Below are 22,073 nucleotides of genomic sequence, written 5' to 3' on the forward strand. Positions count from 1 at the left end.
GACCACAATTCCCATCATCCCTGACCTGTCCTGTTAGCTAGGGATGGTGGGAGTTGTAGTCCCAAAACAGCTGGAGGGCTGAGTTTGGGGATGCCTGATTTACATCATAGATGCGTCTGAAGACCCTATCTTGGTACCTGTATATCACAACATTTGAACAAGTTTTAGTGAAGCAGTCTTGTCATTTATGCTAGTAGAGAGGAGGACATTCAGAGTAGTATTTGATAACTGTGGAAATTGCAAGTTGTGACAGTTACTCATTTGGGTCAGTAGTTCATTCTATATGTAGTTGCTTCCAGTTATTCATTTGTGATAGATGATTAGAGTACTTTTGTCTGCATCCGGTCATAGCTTGAAACAATTCTTAATTCTTTTTAAATGCTGCTTTCCTTATTCTTGGTTCTGTATGCCTCAATTGAACTGTGATAAGTGTAGAAACCAAGGAAAATAAATTACAAAGTATATCCATAAAGGCATTGGCAACCTGAAAAAGACAACTGCTTTCAAGTAGTTTTTGGGGGGTTTTTTTAAAAGTAAAAACTTGCATATTAGAACTTAGTTTTCTATCAGGTGTTCTCTTCTGAAGAGTTTTTAGAATTATTTCTTCCCCTTAAACTGCTGCTTACTTGGTATAGTAGTCTGACTTAAAAACTTAGTATAATTTAAATAATTTGCACACTTTAAAAGTTAAGTATGGTTAAACATATATTGATGCAGCCGTATAGGTCTATAGGTCTTTTCTAACTTGTTCTCCATAGAGCCGAAGCGGATAAATTATTGTTATTTTATTTCTATTTTATTTTTATTTATTAAGTTTCTCTACCTCCCTTCACCTGAAGATCGCAGGGTGGTTTACAATATAAAAATACAAAAAAAAATTTGCCATAGTAAAAAACAAAAACAGAATCTCCCCCCCCCCCATTTAAAAGGCTATAGATTGTTTAAAAAAGGGAGCGGGTGGTGCTGTGATCAAAACCACTGAGCCTGTTGGTTTTCCTGATAGGAAGGCTAGTGGTTCGAATCTGTGCAACGGGGTGAGCTCCTATTGCTCTGTCCCAGCTTCTGCCAACCTAGCAGTTCGAAAGCACACCAAAATAGATAAATAGGTACCACTGCGATGGGAAGTTAAACAGCATTTCAGTGTGCTCTGAAGTGGTTTAGTCATGCTGCCCACATGACCCGGAAAGCTGTTTGTGGACAAACTCCCTCAGCCTTAAGCAAGATGAGCGCTGCACCCATAATCACCTTTGGCTGGACTTAACTGTCCATGGGTCTTATACCTTTACTTCTACCTTTTAGATTGTTTAATTGGCTGAAGGCCCAGGAGAACAGGAATGTTTTTGCCTGGTGCCTAAATATTGAGCCTCTCTGAGGAAATCATTCTACAAGTGAGGATACACCCCAGAAAAGGCCTGTAGATAAAGGGCCTTTCCTAAATACTAGTCGAGATGTCTGTGATGAGATGAATCGAAGTTCAGGAATTGTATCTTGCTTTGGTATAGAAAAGTTGGTAAGAGGTTTATCCTGTGGCAGTCAAATGTTGAATTCTACCATGGATGTATTTAACCACCGTATTTCACCACATAATGGCCACATTTTTATGCCGATTTTTCTTTTAAAAGGGAAGGGTGCAACTATTACACTGTGGCAACTTTTACACAGTGAAATAATGGTAAGAAGCAACAACATGCTATGGACTCCGGTTTCTTTAAGTGGGCAATGGTACAATACAAAGCAAACGGCACAGACATTGTCCTTTCCATTCGAAATCTTGCCTTCTCCGTGTGCGAAGTTCTGTCAAAAGAAGAGGCGGCTTCAGTTGTCAATTAAAGTTATTTCTTCCTGGGTTTCTCATTCCCTTTCAATGCTATTTGCTCGTGCAGAGGTGGAGGAAGGAATCACGGATGGGTGGTGGAGGAGGTTGCTCGTCCGCTGCTTCCTCTTCTTGGCTAGGGTGGCCCCGGGGCGCAAGCTCAGGTTGGTGGCAGTTAACAGCAGCCTGGGCCTGGCTTTGCCTGGACTCCTCCAGCTGGCAAGCCAACGAGGGCCCGGACTCCCACCCTCACCCCCTCAGGAGCCTGCTGTGCCACCCCTTGGCTCGCATCAGAGTTATACCCTGCTACTATTATGCCGTGAATACTTTTGGAACAAATTTTAAGGTATCCAAAAGGGTGGTGCAACTGTTATGCAGTGCTGACCATTACGCGGTGAAATATGGTAGTGGTTTTAAAAAAATTAATCCCGCTCTTCAGCAAAAAAGGTACCCAGAGCAGCTTATAAATGACTTTAAAAAGAACTTAATTTCTGCCTTCAAGCTTATAGCCTAAAAAGACAAAACAAAAGGAAAGAGTGGAATAACAAACGAACTTAGGTTCAAGTTGTAAGCTATAATTTATAGTGACTTATTAGGAAAATAATAACAAAACATCAGGGAAGCGAATTGAAAAATTTGAGTAGATTAGCTGTGAGCTAATAAGTAAATGGCAGAAAAGCAAATTTATTTGAGAAACTAAAGCCAGAACACAATTGAATAAAATTGTGCCTCTCTTTTTCCTAGTGCATAATTTTTTTTACCTAATACCTAGGTTTGAGACCAATGACTCAATCATATACCGGTCTACTCAGAAGTAAGCATTCAGTTCAATGGGGCTTGCTGCTAGGTAAAATACGTGTAGAATCTGCCACCTAATTCTCACATTGTATAGTATGAAGTTTTTCCTTAGCCGATTTAGGAATATGAGTGTTCTTTGTTTGGATTAGTTATGATTCATACGACAGTGCTCCTCTTAGGCTTAATTATAGCTAAACTTGATTTTGTTAAATCCAGCGTTTCTAACAAATGCATTTTAAAGACATGGGTGTAGTTTCCAAGCACTGGCTGGAATCCATTAAATCCATTTCATTTTTTTTTAAAGTTATTCCTTATTGACTTTGGGTTGGCCAAAAAGTACCGGGACAACAGGACAAGGCAACATATACCATATAGAGAAGACAAAAATCTCACTGGCACAGCCAGATACGCCAGCATCAATGCACATCTCGGCATTGAACAGAGGTAAGGTCCAAGCAATCTCTGTAATGATGCTAGAAGCTGTAAATATTTGGGATCTTGAATGAACAAAACCTAAATGAATTTTAATTTCTAGCTAAAGAAATTAGCTAAGAAATGAAGGTGGATTAAATGTTCTCAACAGTTTTGTATCTTCTTGTTAAAATGATTCCCTCACAACAATTTCAGTAAACTAGGATCTGTCAAAGCCTGTTTTACAAATAAAACAATCCATTTCTCTCCATCTGGATGACACAATGTAAAATTCCCCAAACCCAGATTCTGTTCAGTAGTTTTGGTAAAGTATTATACTGCTAGTGTTTGGGTTTCTGTGTATGCCAGTTGTTTTGAATGGGGAGAGCTTGCTCTTACTATGTTTAAAACTATTTTGGTTGTTTAAATTTTAGTTGCCTAGTTCTTGCTTCTAGAAAGATGGCTGAATAATATCTAGGTAGATCTCCATGACTCATTGAAAATGCTAAACTCTGCTTAGAGCACATTCCTATCTTGTGGTACTATTCTGCTTCTAGACTTCTAGGTCCTCATTCCCAAAATCAAATGTAGAATCTCATTGAACCCAAACAACTAAATTTGTTTATAACTCAGGTTATGTATTGGTATGTTGGCAGTTTTATTGACTACCAGCTTCCTTTCAAACCATGCTAAGTCCTCAGGTGGCAAGTGCTTTTATACCTTTTAAGCATAAACTAAAAAAAACACCACACACACACACAAAAAAACCCCTGCCTCTTCCTCCACAGTCGTCGTGATGATATGGAGTCACTAGGATACGTATTGATGTACTTTAACAGAACCAGCCTGCCGTGGCAAGGATTAAAGGTATGTCATGAAATTTTACTTGAGGTTTATATTCTGCCCCCAGTCCATCACTCCCACTAGTGTAGTAGAGAACACTGCTACACATAGTACTGTATACTTGGCTCAATTGTTAAAAAGTCCTCATAACTCCATGGTGTCAAATGTTTTCTCCACATATCTTGAATAAAACAAACACAGTATGCTTAATGCACAATAACCATATGATGTAGGCATTAGACTGCAATAAATGGCATTCAGCTACATTCAAAACTTAATACCAGATTGGCCTTCATTTCCTTTGCAATATATTGTGGTACTGTGGTACCTCGGGTTAAGAACTTAATTCGTTCTGGAGGTCTGTTCTTAACCTGAAGCACCACTTCAGCTAATGGGGCCTCCTGCTGTCGCTGCGCCTCCGTTGCATGATTTCTGTTCTCAACCTGAAGCAAAGTTCTTAACCCCAGGTAATATTTCTGGGTTAGCGGAGTCTGTAACCTGAAGCGTATGTAACCCGAGGTACCACTGTACTTGGAGATTTCATATAAAGCCTTTTCCATCAAGGTTCTGTCCATCTGAAATTTGCAGCTGTCCTTGTGTCACATATATTTATCCATGTGTCCCACAGGCTGCAACAAAGAAACAGAAATATGAAAAGATTAGTGAAAAGAAGATGTCTACTCCTGTTGAAGTTTTGTGTAAGGTGAGAGAAAAGCTGTTGTTAAGAACGTAAACTGCTTTGGCAAGGAGCTATCTTTTCATTAGTAAAGTAGCCAAGAACCCTTAGACACAATATAAATTCTTTTCCTTGTTTTCCCGCTCTTAAAAAACAAAACTTGCAATAATCCAGAACTGATGTCTTGCATTTAAGACCTACGAGAATCTTTTCTGTAAGTCACTGTTTGACTAATTCTGTTTGCAGGGTTTTCCTGCAGAATTTGCAATGTATCTGAACTACTGTCGTGGCTTGCGCTTTGAAGAGGCTCCTGACTACATGTATCTGAGGCAGTTATTCCGTATCCTTTTCAGGTCAGTGGGGCTGAGGGTACCACAAAACCTTTGAGCATAACAGTGATAAACTAGCAAGTGCTTAGAACTAGAAAAAAAGTTCTGCTGACTTTTTATCAGCTTTAACAGAAACCCGTAGCCCTCACCAGGATAGCCTTAATCTCTTCATCTGGTTGAGGATTAGCCTGTCACCAGCAGCACTGAAAACAAATATAACATTCGTTATCTTCAAACACTCACCCAGATCAGAGTCAGTTTTTGTTTTGTTTTTTAAATTGAGTAAATGCATGAATTATCTGTAAAAGATCAAATCTAGTATTTCAGCTGAAGAAATTACCTTTATTTCATTGACCACTTCAGTTGATTTGTCAAGAGTGGAAAGCCAAGCAGCATTTAAAGATATATGGCTGCAATAAAACAGTTCATGATGTCACATTTCCCAGGGCAATGGGGTTGTAAGCAAAATTTGCCCCAAACTTGCAAGCTGGTTGGATGAACGTAGGCCTTGTGTTTTAGAAAGAATATGGACATACTGGGAAGGGGAATGGTCCTTGTATACTAAAATGGTTTTGTATCTGAAATTTCATGTTACTACCCAAGGTTCAAGCTGGTTTGTATGTGTAAGTTGTACATTAATTACAATGTAAGCTGCCCTTACCGTTTATAAATGTTGAATTGCTCAAAATGGATTACAGCTTTAATGCAGACTATTATAATAGAAAATGACGAAGATCCCAAGTGTCACATGTGATGGGACTCTTTGGATCTTGGCCAATACTTTGTAAATGACTGCTAAGTGGCTTTCAAACTTGCTGCGAACAGATTTTTTATTATTAATCCACCACACTACTCAATCTTCAAGTGTTTTACAAAGCATTATCAATTTTAGGCTTCAGTAAAATTTGTCTGTTATATAACGGCAATGTAGGTATTGCATTGCAGTGAATATTCTGCTTTCTTTTTCTGCTCACTAGGACTCTGAACCACCAATATGACTACACATTTGACTGGACAATGTTAAAGCAGAAAGCAGCACAGCAGGCAGCCTCTTCCAGTGGGCAGGGGCAGCAAGCCCAAACCCCCACAGGCAAGCAAACTGACAAATCCAAGAGTAACATGAAAGGTTAGTAGCCAAGAACCAAGTGACGTTACAGTCCAAAAATAATAAACACTAATTTGGATGTCGGTGAAGTTAAGTGTTAGATCAAGGAGGCCATTAAAAACATACATTTGGCTATTTAGTATTAAAGAAAACGGACGTCCTTGGAAAATTTGACTACTAACTTTAAACCAAGTGTCCTTGTTTTTCATATCATTTCTTTGGGGATGTTGGGTCATTTTAACCACTGCATCTTCTGCTCCCGCATTAACCCCTCTTCAAAACTGGCTTGGTGTTGGGAACATGACAAACAGTATGATCCAAAATCCTAGACCTAACACTTTTTAAGAGGAAAGCCTTCTGTTTACTTTTTCTATTGGGTCAGCATTTAGAAGCTTTGGTACGGGTACCTTTATTCTTGCATCCAAAATGAAGATGGAAAACTAGGCATGATCTCACTTGGAGTTCTGCCTAAAGCACTTGTGTGATGGATTTTTATTCCTTGGCATAGATAGTGTTAATTTTCCATCTTCAATTATAAATCCAGGCATGGATTATCCTGTGGGGTGAACTAATAAGGGGACTCTTTAATTTAAATTGAATTTTAACTGTCCATTACGTTAAGTTTTTGCTTTTATTAAAATGTGGATTCAAATGAAAACTGAATTTAATATGTTTTCAACACTGACACCTCTTAAACTGGTTTTCTATGAAGACCAAACCATGGGAGAACTTCTGTCCAAAGCAATAAATACAGCCCAGTACTGTATATCCTGGGCTTTTGTGGCTATAGGTGAGCCATGTCCTCTATCAGGTTGGCTTGTTGCCCACAAAGGAGCTCACTCTGCTCCTTCCTAGAATGGAGGTTCCAAGATCTCTCAGGGTGATGCACTTCATGAGGCAGCTTCATGAGGTGCCATCTACAGAATTGCAAATGGTGGATGCCACATCTGCAGTAATTCCAGGTTTAAACGGAGCCCATTTTACAGCAGGAAGGTGGACAGTAAGATAGCTAGGAGCTGAGCCTGCTGCTAACTTGTGGTGGGAATGGATAGGGTTGTACCTGTCATAGGGGACCATCATGCCAGTCCTTGAATAAAGAGTCTGAAAAACAATCCTAGTGTGGGTGGAATACACCTATTCCAGACAAGAAAGAATGAGGTGGAGCTCACAATGGCTGAAGGAAATAGTAGAAAATCTCTCAAATTTTATTGTGCGCTTAACACATTTGAAGCATAGCCATTCACTATTGTCTTCTGAATAAGGTGTTAAAGGGGGAAGGGGGACAATGAAGGTCTATGAGTTAGTGAAGACTTCACTCTTCTTGAGAAGCAGAGTCTCCAAAAATGCCAGAAACTGGGGTGTCTGAAGAGAAGAGAAGCCTTCAGTGAAGCACTTTGAGACAAGACTGATGATTGTACCTACCTGTACTTAACATGGAATAAAGTGAACTTACCTGCTGAAATTGGTTTGCATCCTGGTATCCGTGGGGCAGACATGGTCAAAAGATAATAGAATGGAACAAAGAGGTCTGGGCCAAAGGGACTACAAGTCTTCATAGATTTGAGCATCCAGTTCTTGGCTTTAGCAGACAAACAACCTATGTTTTACCATATTCATCCACTGAGTTCACTTGAGTTGCCTTGTAAGTCCTATTTTGTAGTCTCAAGTCCTTGAATACTGCAATTTGCTCAATTCACAAATGGTAAACATTATTACTCTTACCAGCTGAACTTGAATTACTACTTTTCATAAAATGGAAAAAATAGTCTGTCCAGTAATAAGCAAATGCTTCTGAAAAGTCTGCTTAATCTTAAAGCAGATAATCTTGATCAGTGCCTTTACATGAGGAGAGGGAGACAGACAGACAGCAGAAAGCACTAATTTCGCATTTCTCCACCAAGTACAAATAATTCTGTAGGGCCAGAGGAATGTGATTTGAACAAAACTTGAGATTGCTGGCTATTTTGTTATTCTGAGGTGGGGCAGAGAAGTGGATGCAACACAGAGAAGAAACTCAAGGCAGGTAGGGAAAGGACAGCTTTGTTTGCTCTTCTTAGCATCTAGGGTTGGTCACAATTAGCTGTTACACGACTTTCTGGCAAATAGAAGGCTCTTACTGGAAAATAAATTCTTCCAGTGTTAAACAAAATAATCAGGGGGGAGGTGTATTAAATGGAAACAGTGGGACAAAGAAGCAAGGCCTGGTTTTCAGAATGAAATGTTGTAAGAAATGCTTCTCAAGAAGAAATGACTTCAAATGATGTGGACCTATGTGAACACTCTGGATCAACTGGTTAGTAAACATTTTTGCACTTTTCTTATTTATTGTACCCACATATTGCTGTGCTAATATAAGCAGAGCATATTGGGGTGGATTATTTTGGAGTTTCAATGTACAATTAATTAGTGAATTTATGGGAATATGTTAATTGCACTCTTGCTGCTGCTGTAGGACCTCTGATATTATTGATTGTTCGGCATAAACAAATACTCTGGTTGAAGATTGTGCAACACTTGTTATGCCATAGTGGAAAAAAAATCACTATTTAATTTGCTTTTGAGAGGGCTGACACATTGTTATATATGAGCTTATATTTGGCTTTTTCCTTGTAAATATTTTGAAGTGACATCCACAGCAGACCAAGCCTCTGAATAAGAATTTATGAATGCAAACATTGCTGTCCTAAAGGATGGTCACATCCCATATTTATAGCAAACATTACTTGTTTTAGAGCAAAACAGCTCTGCAGAATGTAATAGTTTCCCATAAACACAATTCCTACGTGCTTTAAGCATATCCCAGCTCTATGGACCAGTGTGTGTGTGTGTGTGTGTGTGTTTTAAAGAATGGGTCTGGCAAATTTTACAATTAAAACAAGTGTACTCAATTACAGAAGTTGACTTTTCATTGTTTTTGTTTCAGGGTCCATATAAGAGGTTATAACTATCCGTTTGCAACATCTACAGCTTCATAGTCATCTGCTGGTGCCACCAAAACCAGCAGTGCTGCAACTTAAATACATATTGGACAATAAACTGCATGCTTCAAACAAGATATCTTCATCCAATTGGAACCATGGATGATTTCATAATAGTAGTTGATGAAAAATGCTCTGTTTGTTAGTGCAACTAACCCTTTTGTGGGTGATCAGAATAAAATCTTTATTGGCACAGGTCAGTAATTATGACCAGGCTTTTATTTCATAAATCAAAATAGCCATTGCTGAAAGTTACTGAATATGAGTGTGAGTAGTATGCAAAAAACAAAAACAAAAACAAGATTGGAAACTTGCTAGCTTGTCTTACTGGGTGGAGCAACATAATGATTCAGCAAAAAGCTCTTTAGCTGAAAGCAGATGTTGGATTTATTTTTCAGAATATCTGATGTTAGGAACTCAACTTGGGAGAGGCAGGGGTGAAAACTTAAGAGTTTGCAGCAGCTAGAAGCAATTCTGCAAATGTACAGTGCATAAGATCTGCATGATGGAGGAAACATGAAATGCCACAGATTTTATTTAATGGATCTTTTAGCCTACTGGAAATAAGCCACATTGAATACAGTAGGGCTTCTGAGCAAATATGCATAGGTTCAGGCTGTTGATGAAAGAGAAGAGTGTCTGAAATGAAGAAAACACTGAAATTTCAAAATACTTCTACAGCCAACTTGCTTTGACTTTAATGAAGAGAGCAGGTGGATTTAAACTAATTCTTCCCCAAGATACAGCTGACGTCAGCTGCTCTGACCTGTTGCACAGTTTGTTTATGAACTGGCCTATTCTAATGAACATTTTGAAGAAAACAATCACCACGCAGATGGAATTAGCAACTTTTCATCATTTCCTGAAGTAAAAAAAAGGTAGACTGCTTGGAATCTTGAAATCTAATTCATCACTTGTGTTACACAAAGATTACTGATGCTGTCAAAAATTTGGAAAGAAGACCACGATCTTGAAGAAAAATGTGCCAACAGAATTCAGTTGCAATATAAATCAAGCATTAAATTAACTTAATCTTCCTTGTCTATATTTTAACCCTGAATGCAGGTTAGATGCCTGACTGATGAATAAGACATTGTGACATAAGCTTTCTTCAGTAAACTCGCCTGTAACCTCAGCGCTAGAGGTTGGCTATTCAAGGTATACATACCTGTTCCTTAACTTTTTTAGAGAAGGCCACTCACTCCAGTGAACTGGTGAAAGCTTTTGTTAAGCACCTGGAGACACAAGTCCCCCCTCCCCAAGAACTAAACCAGCTTTTCACAGCAAAGACGCCTCAGCAGGTAGAGAGAGTGCTATTGGCTTCGTTTGAAATTCGGCAGTCAAAGATGAAAAATGAACTAGGAAATGAAAAAGCAATTTTCTCTTTGTTCCAGTCTATAAATAAGTTGATGGTTTTTATTTGAAGGACATTGTAAATAGGAAATTATACGCTATTTGAGTTTGTATTTTAATAAAAGAATAGTCTTGGTTTTTTATGTTATCTATAAACATTGTAAGCAAAGAGTTAATCTATTAAATAAGCATTGTACCAAAAGCCACTTATTAAAAAGTATAATATGGAAAGTTTCATATCTACCTATATAGTTTTGAAGATTCTGTTTAGTTCAATATTGCTTAGTTCATCACAGCCACAGGCTTGTGGTTTACTGTAATTTTAGAATGAAAGGATTCCGTTAATATATTTAGATAGTGGAATTGTCACAATTGTCAGTTTACTTTCATTCAGGTACATAGAAAGGCAGTGCAAGAAGTAGTTTTATGCTTGTATTCAACTTTGCATTGTGTATTCAGGTGAAATTTCTATCAAACCCAACTCCTAAAACACCAAGACACTACTGTGGCCACGCAGAGTTGGCTTTGACAGTATTTTTTCATCTTGTTTTGCTTTGTTTCTTGACTAGTAATTGTTTCGACTGGTAAACTTCCATCTCCAAAATACCACTGCAGACTGAAGCTGAATCCCCTTAATGTAACAAAATGTATGCACCTTTGGAGGAGTATTTAGTTTCACTTCTGATTTTGCTAGTATTTAGTTTGGCTCAATACCCTGTGTAGAACAATATGAATGTAGCCAGACAAAGATGGTCATGGAAACATAGGAAGCCTGGTTTGCTAAACAAAAAACCCTTTTGTCTATGGGGACATCAGTATCCTAGATACAAAATCTTAGATACGGTGTTTGTGTTTAACCCCTTTTAGGTCCTGTACAATAGCCACTCCGATGTGATTTGCAAGTAGCTGGTTTACCTCCAAGAAAGTTGTAGGGTTTAATAAAGGTTATACACTATAACTGGAGTATGTCTCACAAGTTCAGTTCAGACTAGAAAGTGAGTCAGTATATTCTGTGTGAATATGCACCACCAAGTATATTTAAGCAACCAGTTGAGGTGCAGGGACGCTTTCTCTAGGTAGAACTAAGGAAACTTGCTTGAAAGTATTGCTCAGTTGAGAAGGGAAACCGAGATGTGCACTGCTTCTTGAGGAAAAGCTAAGTGCCGCAGGAGCAAAGTAAAGGCTGTGCTGAAGTAATGTGTTAAGAGCTATCAGAGTAAGAAAGCTAATAGAATTATAGCGTCTAACAACACAATAACAAGCTCTTTTCTCAATATTACCTTTCTAGACAGTTTTCTTTTTGTGGGTGAGAAAGGGGGGATTCTGAATGTGAACAGTAAGGGGAGGGGTATTGAAGGGTGACATCACTTTAACTGCAACATCTCATGATGACATGCACATGTACAGTTATAGAAATTGCATGTTTTCTAATTTCACCCCAGACCGTGCTCTTCAATGGAGGTGTTCACACAGTTAGCTGTAAGCCAGTGATGTGCATACCACTGGGAGTCAGCCTTAATTTGGACATAAATATTGTGCTACCTGCTGCTTTGGTGATTACTTAGTAGGCTTCCCTTTGTTTTTCACATTGGTAGTAATGGGAAAGGCAGTGGCAATGCACTTGGGGAGGAAGCAGTTGGAACACTAGTTCTTGTGTTGCAATATCATTGAAAATCTGAAACTTGGGGGTGGGGGACGACTTTCTGGAAAAGGTAAAATCTTTAAATGAAGGCTTCTATGTACTAAACCACTACCAGACTCTGATGCTTAAAAGATCTAACGTATGGTGTTTTCTACCATATTTAACTTATTAAATGTCTGTGTCTGCAGTATACATATACTGCTAATTCCATAGTATTCAAGGCCAGGCCCAGTGAGTGGTAATGATGAATTTAGGTCACTCCTGTATATTTACATTTCAGTGGAGGTTTTTTCTTCTTCCCTTTCAGTAACCTTAATTATAGTACAGTCAAGAGGTTGCCTGCTTAATTTCAAAATAGAAACCCAGTGGGCCAATTGCTAAGTTTTGGTCAGCATTATACTATCAATTTAAACTTGTAATTGAAAACTGGAAGACTGTCACCTGAACTAAATAAAGCTTTTTTCTTTTTTCTTTGATACCACTGGGCTTGTGCCTCTGCAGTTTTTCCTCACTGAGTGAAGATGACAAACTACTGTATATATTAAATGCCAGTGTGCCTGGAGCTAGTGGTCTATAGTCTCTAACTGCATAATGTCAAGTCAAGCATGGGTTATTGCAGAACAATGAGTCGTACAAGTGATGTTGACTCTTATCCTGTACCCTCTACTATCCACAGGAGCGTAGAAATATTACTTCAAAGCTTTTACTGTAGAGTAAATGCTTTTCTCCTAATGTTAGTACATATAGATGCTTTTGTTCAGAATAGCTTTTGCCTTAATTATTATTTTTGGTTTCAGATTAGCGCAGAGTTCAAGTTTTGTCTTACGTATAATCAACACATTTAAGGTAATTTCATTAATAAAACAATTTTGAAATGTTTTCGTACACTTAAGTAGATTTTTGTTTTTAATGCAGTTTGTCAAGTCTTGAGTTTCTTTAGTTGTGTTAATTTCTGAACAACGGAAAGCACATTCTCAAAAAACAAATGTCATAGCTGTGTAACTGTCTTGGTGATGGTTCCTCCAGCAGATTCTGTCAAACTTAATTCTGAAGAGCGGAGTTAAACCCAGAAGATTAAAATTGTAAATTGAAACCATCGAACTTATTTCTGAGGGAAGACTTCTATCAGTACTGCTAATAATACCTAGGTATCCCATAACCCTTGTATCATACCTGACCTCTAATGCTAAGGCCTATGAACTGGCTGCATATTTTAAAATGCACACCAGCTATATTTGTTATGCAAAGGGTGTTTGTTTTTTAGTCCTTTGAAGTTTAGTAGTTTAATATTGAGGACAGTCAGAATTAAGTGACTAATTTAGACCAACAGACAGTGGGCTTGTGGGTTGCTGCCAACTTTCTGATTAATAGTGATTTCAGGTGTGCAACATGCAAATGTGCAGAAGAGTAGAGAGGGCAAATGATAGAAAACTTGAAAACTTCCAATCTCTACTCAGACTAAAAGTTTTGTAGGTGGTAGTCTTGAAAGCCATGAAACAATTGCCCCAAATCTTCTGACCTAGATTATAAGAATATTTACTTTCTGCAGACGTGAAAGGAATTCTAGTGTGTCATTAGTCTACCTTACTTGTTGCACAATCCCAACATTACTGAAGGGAATAAAACATATTAAAAGCTAGTTCCAAAGATCTCCACAATCAATCAGGAGATCTTTCCACCCACACATGGCTGTTAACGATTTTTCTATTGGGTTGCAGCTCCCCAAAGAAATATTAGCACAGTAGATCATCTCCTGAACATAGAAAAGTTTCTCAGAAGCTGTGAGGAGGAGCCCAAGACATACTTATGATTAAAGAAGCTATAAATTTAAGGAATGAATAGAAAAACTGCCTACACTGAAGAAGTTGGGAATGGGGTAGTTAACTATGGCTTACATTAAGACATCTTAACTTAAAATGGATTTTGGTAATTTTTAAATTGTGAATCTACTGGTAAAATGTGACTGTTTATAAGTTCTGCTAGAATACTACCTGAATAAAAGAGAAGGTTATAGTTGTACACTTTAAAATTAACATGCTGAATTCCAGACTATTTAGGAAATACTGAGCTAAAAATTCTTTTAAGAAACTCTTCCCTCACATAACCTTTGTGGCTGCATACTAAAATGACGAGTTATTGGAGATTAAACATCATACTGGTTCATGGATGTTGGCGCAGTGTCCTTAACTTGAAAATTGCCACTGAATCCACCTGTGTAGTTGTAGTTTGAAAATCTATTTCTGAGTGATTTACAATATTCATATATTACTCAAGATCTGTAATGGAAGTTGGGAGAACAAATTTCCAGCTGTGAGAAAAAAACCTTACCAGCAATTTCCAGTCAGTTGTATTTTACTGGATGGTCCTTTTCTGCACTTGTTCTGATCATGTCCTTGCCTGGTTATACAGACTATTGGGAGTTTCTTTGACAACTGCTTCTCAGCCTATGAAGCAGGATGATATGGTGGGTCACCAAAGCAAGCAGTTCTGTTTTGCTGATACTGAAGCTCTATAGCAACAGGACACAACATTGCATTCAGAAGCGGAAAAATTCTCTCCCCCAGGAAAGCAGCTAGCATGGGGATGACCGGTTCTCCAAACCTAGGGAGAAAATAATAGCCATAGGAAGTATGTTTCCCATTCAGTCCCAGTAAGGAATGGGGGAGAGAAAATGTAGAGGTTACTGACTGCTAAAATGTAATTCAGGAATAGCTTGAAAGAAGTTGCCTCTGAGTAGAACACAAATCCACATCATTCCAAATAAGAAAAGGCTCACCAATATATATATATATATATATATATATATATATATATATATATGTTTGAAATGAATGTGAGATAAAGTCCTTCCCGAAACCTTTGTTTTTCGGTAACAGAGTTTGCTGTGCCTAGACCCTGTGTGAGAAGTCTCTGCCCCCCCCCAAACTTCCTCTTGTTTTCTAGAGGAATCTGTTTCTATAATTTATCGTTCTTTTAAAATCCAGACTACTGCTGATTGGTCTCATAATTCATCCTGCTTTTGCACTACCACCCCATCCCTTTCTCTGGAAAAGGAAAGGTGGTTTTTCACTTCCCTCATAGAAGCTGTGTTGTCAGTGTTTTGTGTTTTGTGTTTGAGTCCCATCAACTGCTAAAATGTCGGTATTCATTCTCTGGCATACCAGCAGTACAAACAGTGGTTATGAAGGGAGCTTGTGAATGAAGGGCAACAGTGTATATAGCTTATTTTTATAAAATGATTGCTGCTTCAATGTCAATGGAGATAGAAATAGAGATGGAGGAAAAATTGGTTTTAAATGGATTTATACGTGGAAATTGTTCCAACCTAATTGAGCTTTGCCTGCATCAGATAGTCTCAGGTTTTGAATGCCTGCCTATGTCTGAGCCACTTATCCATTAACAGTTATTTTTAAAGCCTAATTATACGCAGAATTATACACACAAAAACGTATATTGTAATTGCAACGCACACAAGTCCTATGTGGTACCATATTTCTGCAGCATAATTTTATTTATTAACACATGTATTCTTATACAGCTATATGCATTGTTGTATGTATCTCTGTGTTGGTTACTTTAGGAAACCTTGAGCATGTATGTGTATAATAATGCGTATAATATATGTGAGTTGTTCATATTTTTAGTGGAACTGATAAAAAAGTAACTCATCATCAAGAATAAGCTTAGCATCAGTGTTTTCATTAAATTGTTTCTCTAATCTGATATTATAGTTTGTCTACTCTTGATGGCTTCCTTCATATATTTGGATTGGGTAGATTCCTTATGGCATTTAAATAGATGTAAACAATTTGGATTTAGAATAAATGTGATTTAGTAAACATTACTGGGTTTATATGCATAATTAAGTTTCATAACATCCTAACTTGAACAGCTGCAGTCAAACAAAACTTTGCATCATTTAGCAGTATTGCAACGTAATTGTCAGGACTATTAAGCCTAACCTAATGCTGCTAAATGTTCATCAGCAGTCTGCAACTGCCATTCTGTGCTGGTAATCCCAGTAGTGTTTCTTACAGTTTGAGAAACCACAAAGCTACATTAGATGAGAAATCACTATTAAATAAAAACTCTTAAATGGGTTGCTTGTGGCTAAACTAAAATTTCTTTATTTGAAACGTTTGTCAAGTACTTTGATGCGACACACCTTCCCTTTCATTCAGAAAAGAGATCTCTCTGACTCAGCTCATTGGCAAGGACCAGACTGTACATTCCTTCTGAAAGAATGGATGCTGCTGGAAATTGCTGGATAAATATGTATATGAATGGTAGAAAAGCAAAAGCATTGTTCACTTTTGTTTTGCTGAGGGCACACACCATGGCTTGATTTTACAGTAATCTGTACTGGTTATGTTTTATTGCAGATGTTGGCTGTTTAAGTAAGTCTCTCAATCCTGGTTGCAGGTGGCAACCATCCTTTGAGTCTCTTTCTTAGACCCACATTTTGGATTATTTGTAGTGGTGCACAACAAAATCTATATAGCCGCAGTTTCAAACACAGATAAAAGAATTATCTCAAGTGACAATGTTTTTCTTATATAGAGAGCAAGTACTTGTAAGTTTACAGCTTTTGTACCCACTTCCCTGGGAGGAAGCCCTATTGAACTCAGTGGGGCTTCCTTTTGTGTTGACATGCATAGGATTGCATCATAAGCCGTGTACCGGCTGCTCTTAATTCTACAGTCTGTTCCCTTGCACATTCATGAATGAGGGCTGCAAGCTTCGTTCAATGGATAGGCAGCAACTTGAATCAGTTGGACTTGAGTTAAGAATATGCTAGTTATTTCAAAGGCCACTTTTTCTTAATGTAGAGTATGAGAGAAGGCCTTTCTAACAGACTAGTTTCCGGTATCCTAAACATGCAAATCTATTTAAATATAATTGGCTAAAAGAAAAGTGGTTAATGAGCTAAAACTTAATTGTAAGCAGCCCTAGCATGAATGTATCAAGAAATATCATACTTCACTAATGGTGGTTGGATTATGAATAGCGATGCTGCATTGCTAAGACTGGCGGCCAGTAGTAGCATTGCCTTAAGGAAAATGTGAATTATTGCATGCCTTTCTCTTGGTGTACAAGTAGGACTCTTTTTACATGGGGCAAGGCTGCTATCAAACAAACTCAATCAAGCACAGATTTAAGTCTGTAATTTTGAATTGAGTAGCATTTTCCTTCGAAGGCCATAATGTTTGTTTAAAGCCTCCCACTCAAGTGGCTGTTTTTTATTTCCAAATATCAAAGTGTTCTGTTTGCTTTCCAGGTTTTTGAGCATGAAGAAGAGAACAGATGAAGCAGAGCAGAATGGAGCAGGATCTATCACTCCCCAAATCCTAGGAATTTTAGTTCATAAACACACTTGCCGGTGGTTGTGGGCAACCATCTACTTGATGTAAAGAACTTAATTTCAGTATAAACTGGCTCTGGGCAGCGCCGTTGATGCTGCAGCTTTGAGTTGTAGCAGCTGTAATTGTGAATATTTCTGAGATAGTGAAACATGGTGTCCAGTTTTCTATTGCATTTTTTCAAGTGGAAAAGTTTAACTGAATGGTTGACACACAAGTGGTGGAAAGAATTGTGCATATGCCAATTTTTGTAACCTTTTTACTTTGAACTACACTGCTTATGAGATCTCATTGTTTTGGAAGAATGGCATGAACAAGTCTTCAGGAACAGTTGTGGTAAATTGTAAATGCTCACAATTGTGCACACTTTCTGGGTATTCCTCCCTGGTTTTGAAAGCTGTACACTTAAAACATTCTTAAAATTGCTGGTGTCTTGAGTGACGTAAGCCAGCTGACAATGGTAGTAACCAAAGATTCCAGTTTTTAAGCATATGAAAGACTCTGCCTGCTTACCTGTGCTAGAAGTAACAGCATCTAAAGTGAAGACTTAAGAGAAACTTAGCGACTACTAGATTATCTTTAGGACTCTGCATTAACTCTATAATGTTCTTGGTATAAAAGGAGAAACAGCATATTTGTCACAAATTTAGTTAACATCTTACAACTGAAACTTGTATGTAAGTTGTTTAGATAAATGTAATCACTGTAAACATCTATATGAACGAATTTTGTTTTTATTTTGGAAACGGGAGCTTTTTTGTTTACAAGTTCATTAAAAACTAAACTGTTTCTGTAAGGAAATGAGGTTTTTTTTTTTTATTTGCCTTGATAATTTGCAATCTAAATTAGACACCACCCTTTTTTAAAATGGGCAACTACAAGGCCATTTGTTAAAGCAAAAGTCCTATTTCTTAATCATTTTAGATCTAGTGTTGTAACTCTTCCTCACTTTTGTTTTTCAATAAATTTTGTATTTTTTTTCTTGATGGGGAGGGGCGCTCTTGCATTTTTATAATCTGTTGCATCGATACCCAGCCCACTGTAACAAGAGACTGGATAAAAATAAAGGCATCTTTTCAGACCCATCACAGCAGCTCACAAGCCTTGCCGTTGTCTTGCATTGGCTGGACTAATTTGCAAAAGTAGCTTTGAAGATTTAAAATGGAAGTGTGTGGAGGATTTTAAAAGAAGGAATTTTCTTTTCAAGTTCTTGTGAAGTGGATATGACCAGATTTAGTCTTGTTCTCAGGCAGCATCTCGGTGTGCTGTGTTCACATGGGTTACTGCCTTAGGCTATCCTCACTCTAATCCAGCTAAAAGATACTCTTACTGCTGGTGATTCGTCTAACAGTGTAACTTATTCCTTTATAGCATGTCAGAATAAATTTTAAAAGTTGTCTGAAAATTCTGCCAGATGCCTATTGTGTACATGGTTTTTATGACTTTTGGACCTGTTATGTGTTTGGGTTGCAGTGCATATTATGCGGGACACTGAAGCTCTTGAACAGTTGTTTTTCCACAAAGTGAATTTTCAGGTATTTTATGGTCATGTGAACAAGAACATTTTCAAGATGCATAGTCTACTTTTAAGAACAATTTGTGGAATGTTATGTACTGGTATGGTACATGCAGGTTAGCTCAGTTAAGTGAGTTGGGCATTTTACCTTTGCTTTAAAAAAAAATGCAGACTAAACAAAAGCTCCTTCATTGCTCAAGAATTGAGAAATGATTGAAATGGGTTATACTGCAGAGACCATGGGTAATGTATGGCACGTCTAGCTTTGTGATGCATTTTTCAATCTCTCTAGGGAATGATAGGAAACCGGTAGAATAGCAGATAAAAGTTCAACTTGAAAAACAGTTGACTTGTTTAGCTACAGCTATCACCTGATTGAAGAAATCTTAGTCTGTTTGCATAACTTTCACTGAATAAATTAGAACAAATTTGTATATAAGTAGCATTAACAGCTTCATTTTTTAAGTTTACATTCAGCCTTCAATCTGAAGATTTGCAAAGAGGTGCATAGCAATATATTAAATTCACAACCCAGTACAGGAACCATAGAACAGATATCAAAACAAAATATCAAGAAATAGAAATTCTGACAATCAAGCAGTAATCCAAATCCACAAGTCAGGGCAAATAAATGTCGTACATAATGCCTAAAATAGGGGACAGTGCCATATCTCTGGTGAGGCAGTTCACACTCGGAGTGCCACAACAGAGAAGACCCTGCAGGGCCTCTCCTGCAGATCCTTCCTGCCATCCTGTACTTGAATAGTACTTGTGCCCTAAACCAAAGTCAGCACCTTAAATTGGGCTGGTAGCAAACAGGCAGACCATGCTGATCCTTAAGGAATCACTGCTGCAGGATCCTGCTTCGCTGCAGTTTCTGGACTATTTTCAAGGGCAGCACCACACAGAGAACACCACAGTATATTTGAGAGGGTGCATGTAGTACTACTATAGCTAAAAAGAACTGTAGCTAGGCATAGGTGTTCCTTGGCACTTGCGCCATCTGGGCCTCAAGGTAACATTGACCCCAAGAACCTTCTCTAAGCAAGGATTGCAACTCCATCCAGAACAGGCAGTCTTCCCAAACAGTTAGTCTTGCCAGGGTTAAGCTTCAGTTTATTGGTCTTCATCCAGCCCATTGCCTCCAGGCATCTGTCCAGCACCTGAATCAGCCTCTTCTGATTCAGATGAAGTGGAGAGATAAGGTTGTGTGTCATTGGCATGCTAATGCCATTTTACTTCCAAATTTCCAGATAACAGCTTCCAAGAGATAGTAAAGAGCATGGGGACAGACTTGTGCCCTGCCAGATTCCACAGCATAACTGCCAGGGGACAGAGCAAGTCTCCCAGTGCTACTCTTGAATATTAGTTCTGCAGTTAAGAGCAGATGCACTACAATATGGTGCCTCTGACTCACGACCCACAGAGCTGATTCAGGAGCATACTATGGTTAATGGTATCAAATGGCCATGGAGAAGAAGAGAACCAGCAGGAGTCATGTGAGATGACCAAGGCCATTGCAGAGCTGTAATAATTAATAAAGCCAGACTGAAATGGGGCAGAAGCTGGCCAGTCAGCACCCTCTCAATCACTTGCCCCGAAAAGACATTTGTGGCTAGGTAATAATTATAATATTTGTATCCCAGCCGAGGCCGGGCTCGGAGCAGCTAACATCATGAAAACAACACAATAAGCACAAAAACAGACATCAGATAATTAAAATGCATCTTAAAATATTAATAAATTTTTATTTGATAATAAATTTTTACCGGGTATTTGCAGTTACCCAATACCTCCAGCTCCAGGGAGGGTCTCTTGAGAAGAGGCCTCACCACTGCCTTTTTGTGGACTGAGTATGGCCTTCCTAAGTGAAGCATTAACTGCTTCCTGGACCCCACTGAATAAGGCCCTCCCTGCTAGCTTTCATTTGCTATGGTGGGCAAGGGTAGAGGTGGTAGGCTTGGACACCTATCAGCACCTTGCCCCTCTGGCCACAACAACTGAAACTGACCCTAAAATCCCGGCGAGCCTCTGCCAGACTAGCTTTCTACCAGAGCAGTCCTTATTCTAAAGGAACAATTTTTAAAAAGATGCCTCTTCTAGAATTACTCTTGTTCAAACAGGCACCCCTCGTAATCATAATCTGTGTCAAAAAGATGGATGTATCTCTTAAGATGGTGCCTATTGTCAACACTGTGAGAAAAAGTTTACATAAAATGGGCAATTAATTGTGGGCATCTTTTAGGTCAGTTGGCTAAATGTTGCAACCCTGCTTTGAACCAAGAATTCTGAACAATGAAGTGTGCAGATAAAACTGTTCACTAAGCTAATGCTGGTGCCTTAATTGCTATCTGTAATAAAGGCCAAGAAGTGCAGAATGTTGAATTAAACTTTCAAAATCTAGGCTATGAATTTTTAACGGGTTGTGTTGCCACATTGTTACAGGAATCTACCGGTAACAAGAAATTATTTAGCAACATGGCAGGTCTTTTCAGGCTCCCCCTCCTCCATTTACTTATTTATTTTTAAACAACTGCAACAAACATATAAAGGTCTTTTCAAGCTACCTTTTAACACAGATGGAGCAGCAAGGATAGAGGTTCCCCAAGCACTTGCCTTACAATAAAATATTAAAAGTATGCCAGAAGCTGCTCTTGATAGATACTAAGAAAATAATTCCTTAACAATTCACATCAAGACCATGTAGTTAACAATCACCTTTTCTTTACAGCCTTTGTGTCCGCAGTGGTCAGAATTGCAGTTTGGTGGTCGTGTTGGAACTGGGCTTTTCTTAGCATTGATAATAAGATTCTGTTGGAGTCTTCAGGAATTTGAGTTGAGTTCAAGTTTTCTTTCAAATGTTTCTGGGCTACTAAGTGAATAGAGATTGCTGAAAACCCGTCAGCTAACTTTATCCTAGGATTGGTTCCACTGCTGGGTATTAAACTAGCTTTGTACTGAAGTAATATTGTTCAGAGGTTCTATACCCTCCCTGTCATCCTGTTTTTAAGTAAACACTGTTTAAAACTTTCCTAAATGTGTATGTTGCATATGTTCTGAAGTGACACGGAGCTCTTGCAGCAAGAAGTTTTCACATGCCTGTCTTTGAGGAAATCATCCTGAAAGCGAAAGTTCGTTGCTCTGGTTGTGGAGATGCCTCCATAAGCACTCAAGCCCAAGTCTTCCATTTTTGTGTGTGTGCGTCCTCTTCTTAATTTGCCATTAATTCTCTTCATTTTACACTGCTGT

The 22,073-nt window shown here is 38.3% G+C and overlaps 1 protein-coding gene across 9 annotated transcripts in view; it reads left to right on the forward strand.

Moving 5' to 3' along the window:
- CSNK1A1 (casein kinase 1 alpha 1) overlaps positions 1-21,855 on the forward strand; it is a 41,590-nt gene extending 19,735 nt beyond the window's left edge. For 2 of the 9 annotated variants that reach the window (XM_077924450.1, XM_028717591.2), the window contains 6 exons: positions 2,916-3,055; positions 3,811-3,889; positions 4,494-4,568; positions 4,788-4,894; positions 5,848-5,996; positions 7,953-8,197. In XM_077924450.1, the coding sequence (XP_077780576.1) occupies positions 2,916-3,055; positions 3,811-3,889; positions 4,494-4,568; positions 4,788-4,894; positions 5,848-5,996; positions 7,953-8,002 (600 nt within the window). In that variant the 3' untranslated portion in view covers positions 8,003-8,197. Of the gene's footprint in view, positions 1-2,915; positions 3,056-3,810; positions 3,890-4,493; positions 4,569-4,787; positions 4,895-5,847; positions 6,002-7,952; positions 8,198-8,898; positions 10,954-12,745; positions 12,795-17,226 lie in introns of those variants that run through there. The other 7 variants (XM_077924452.1, XM_077924451.1, XM_028717600.2 and 4 more) reach the window with 7 other exon arrangements.
- Positions 21,856-22,073: the final 218 nt, after the last annotated feature.

This window comes from Podarcis muralis, chromosome 2, assembly GCF_964188315.1.
Source record: "Podarcis muralis chromosome 2, rPodMur119.hap1.1, whole genome shotgun sequence".
Lineage (NCBI taxonomy): Eukaryota > Metazoa > Chordata > Lepidosauria > Squamata > Lacertidae > Podarcis > Podarcis muralis.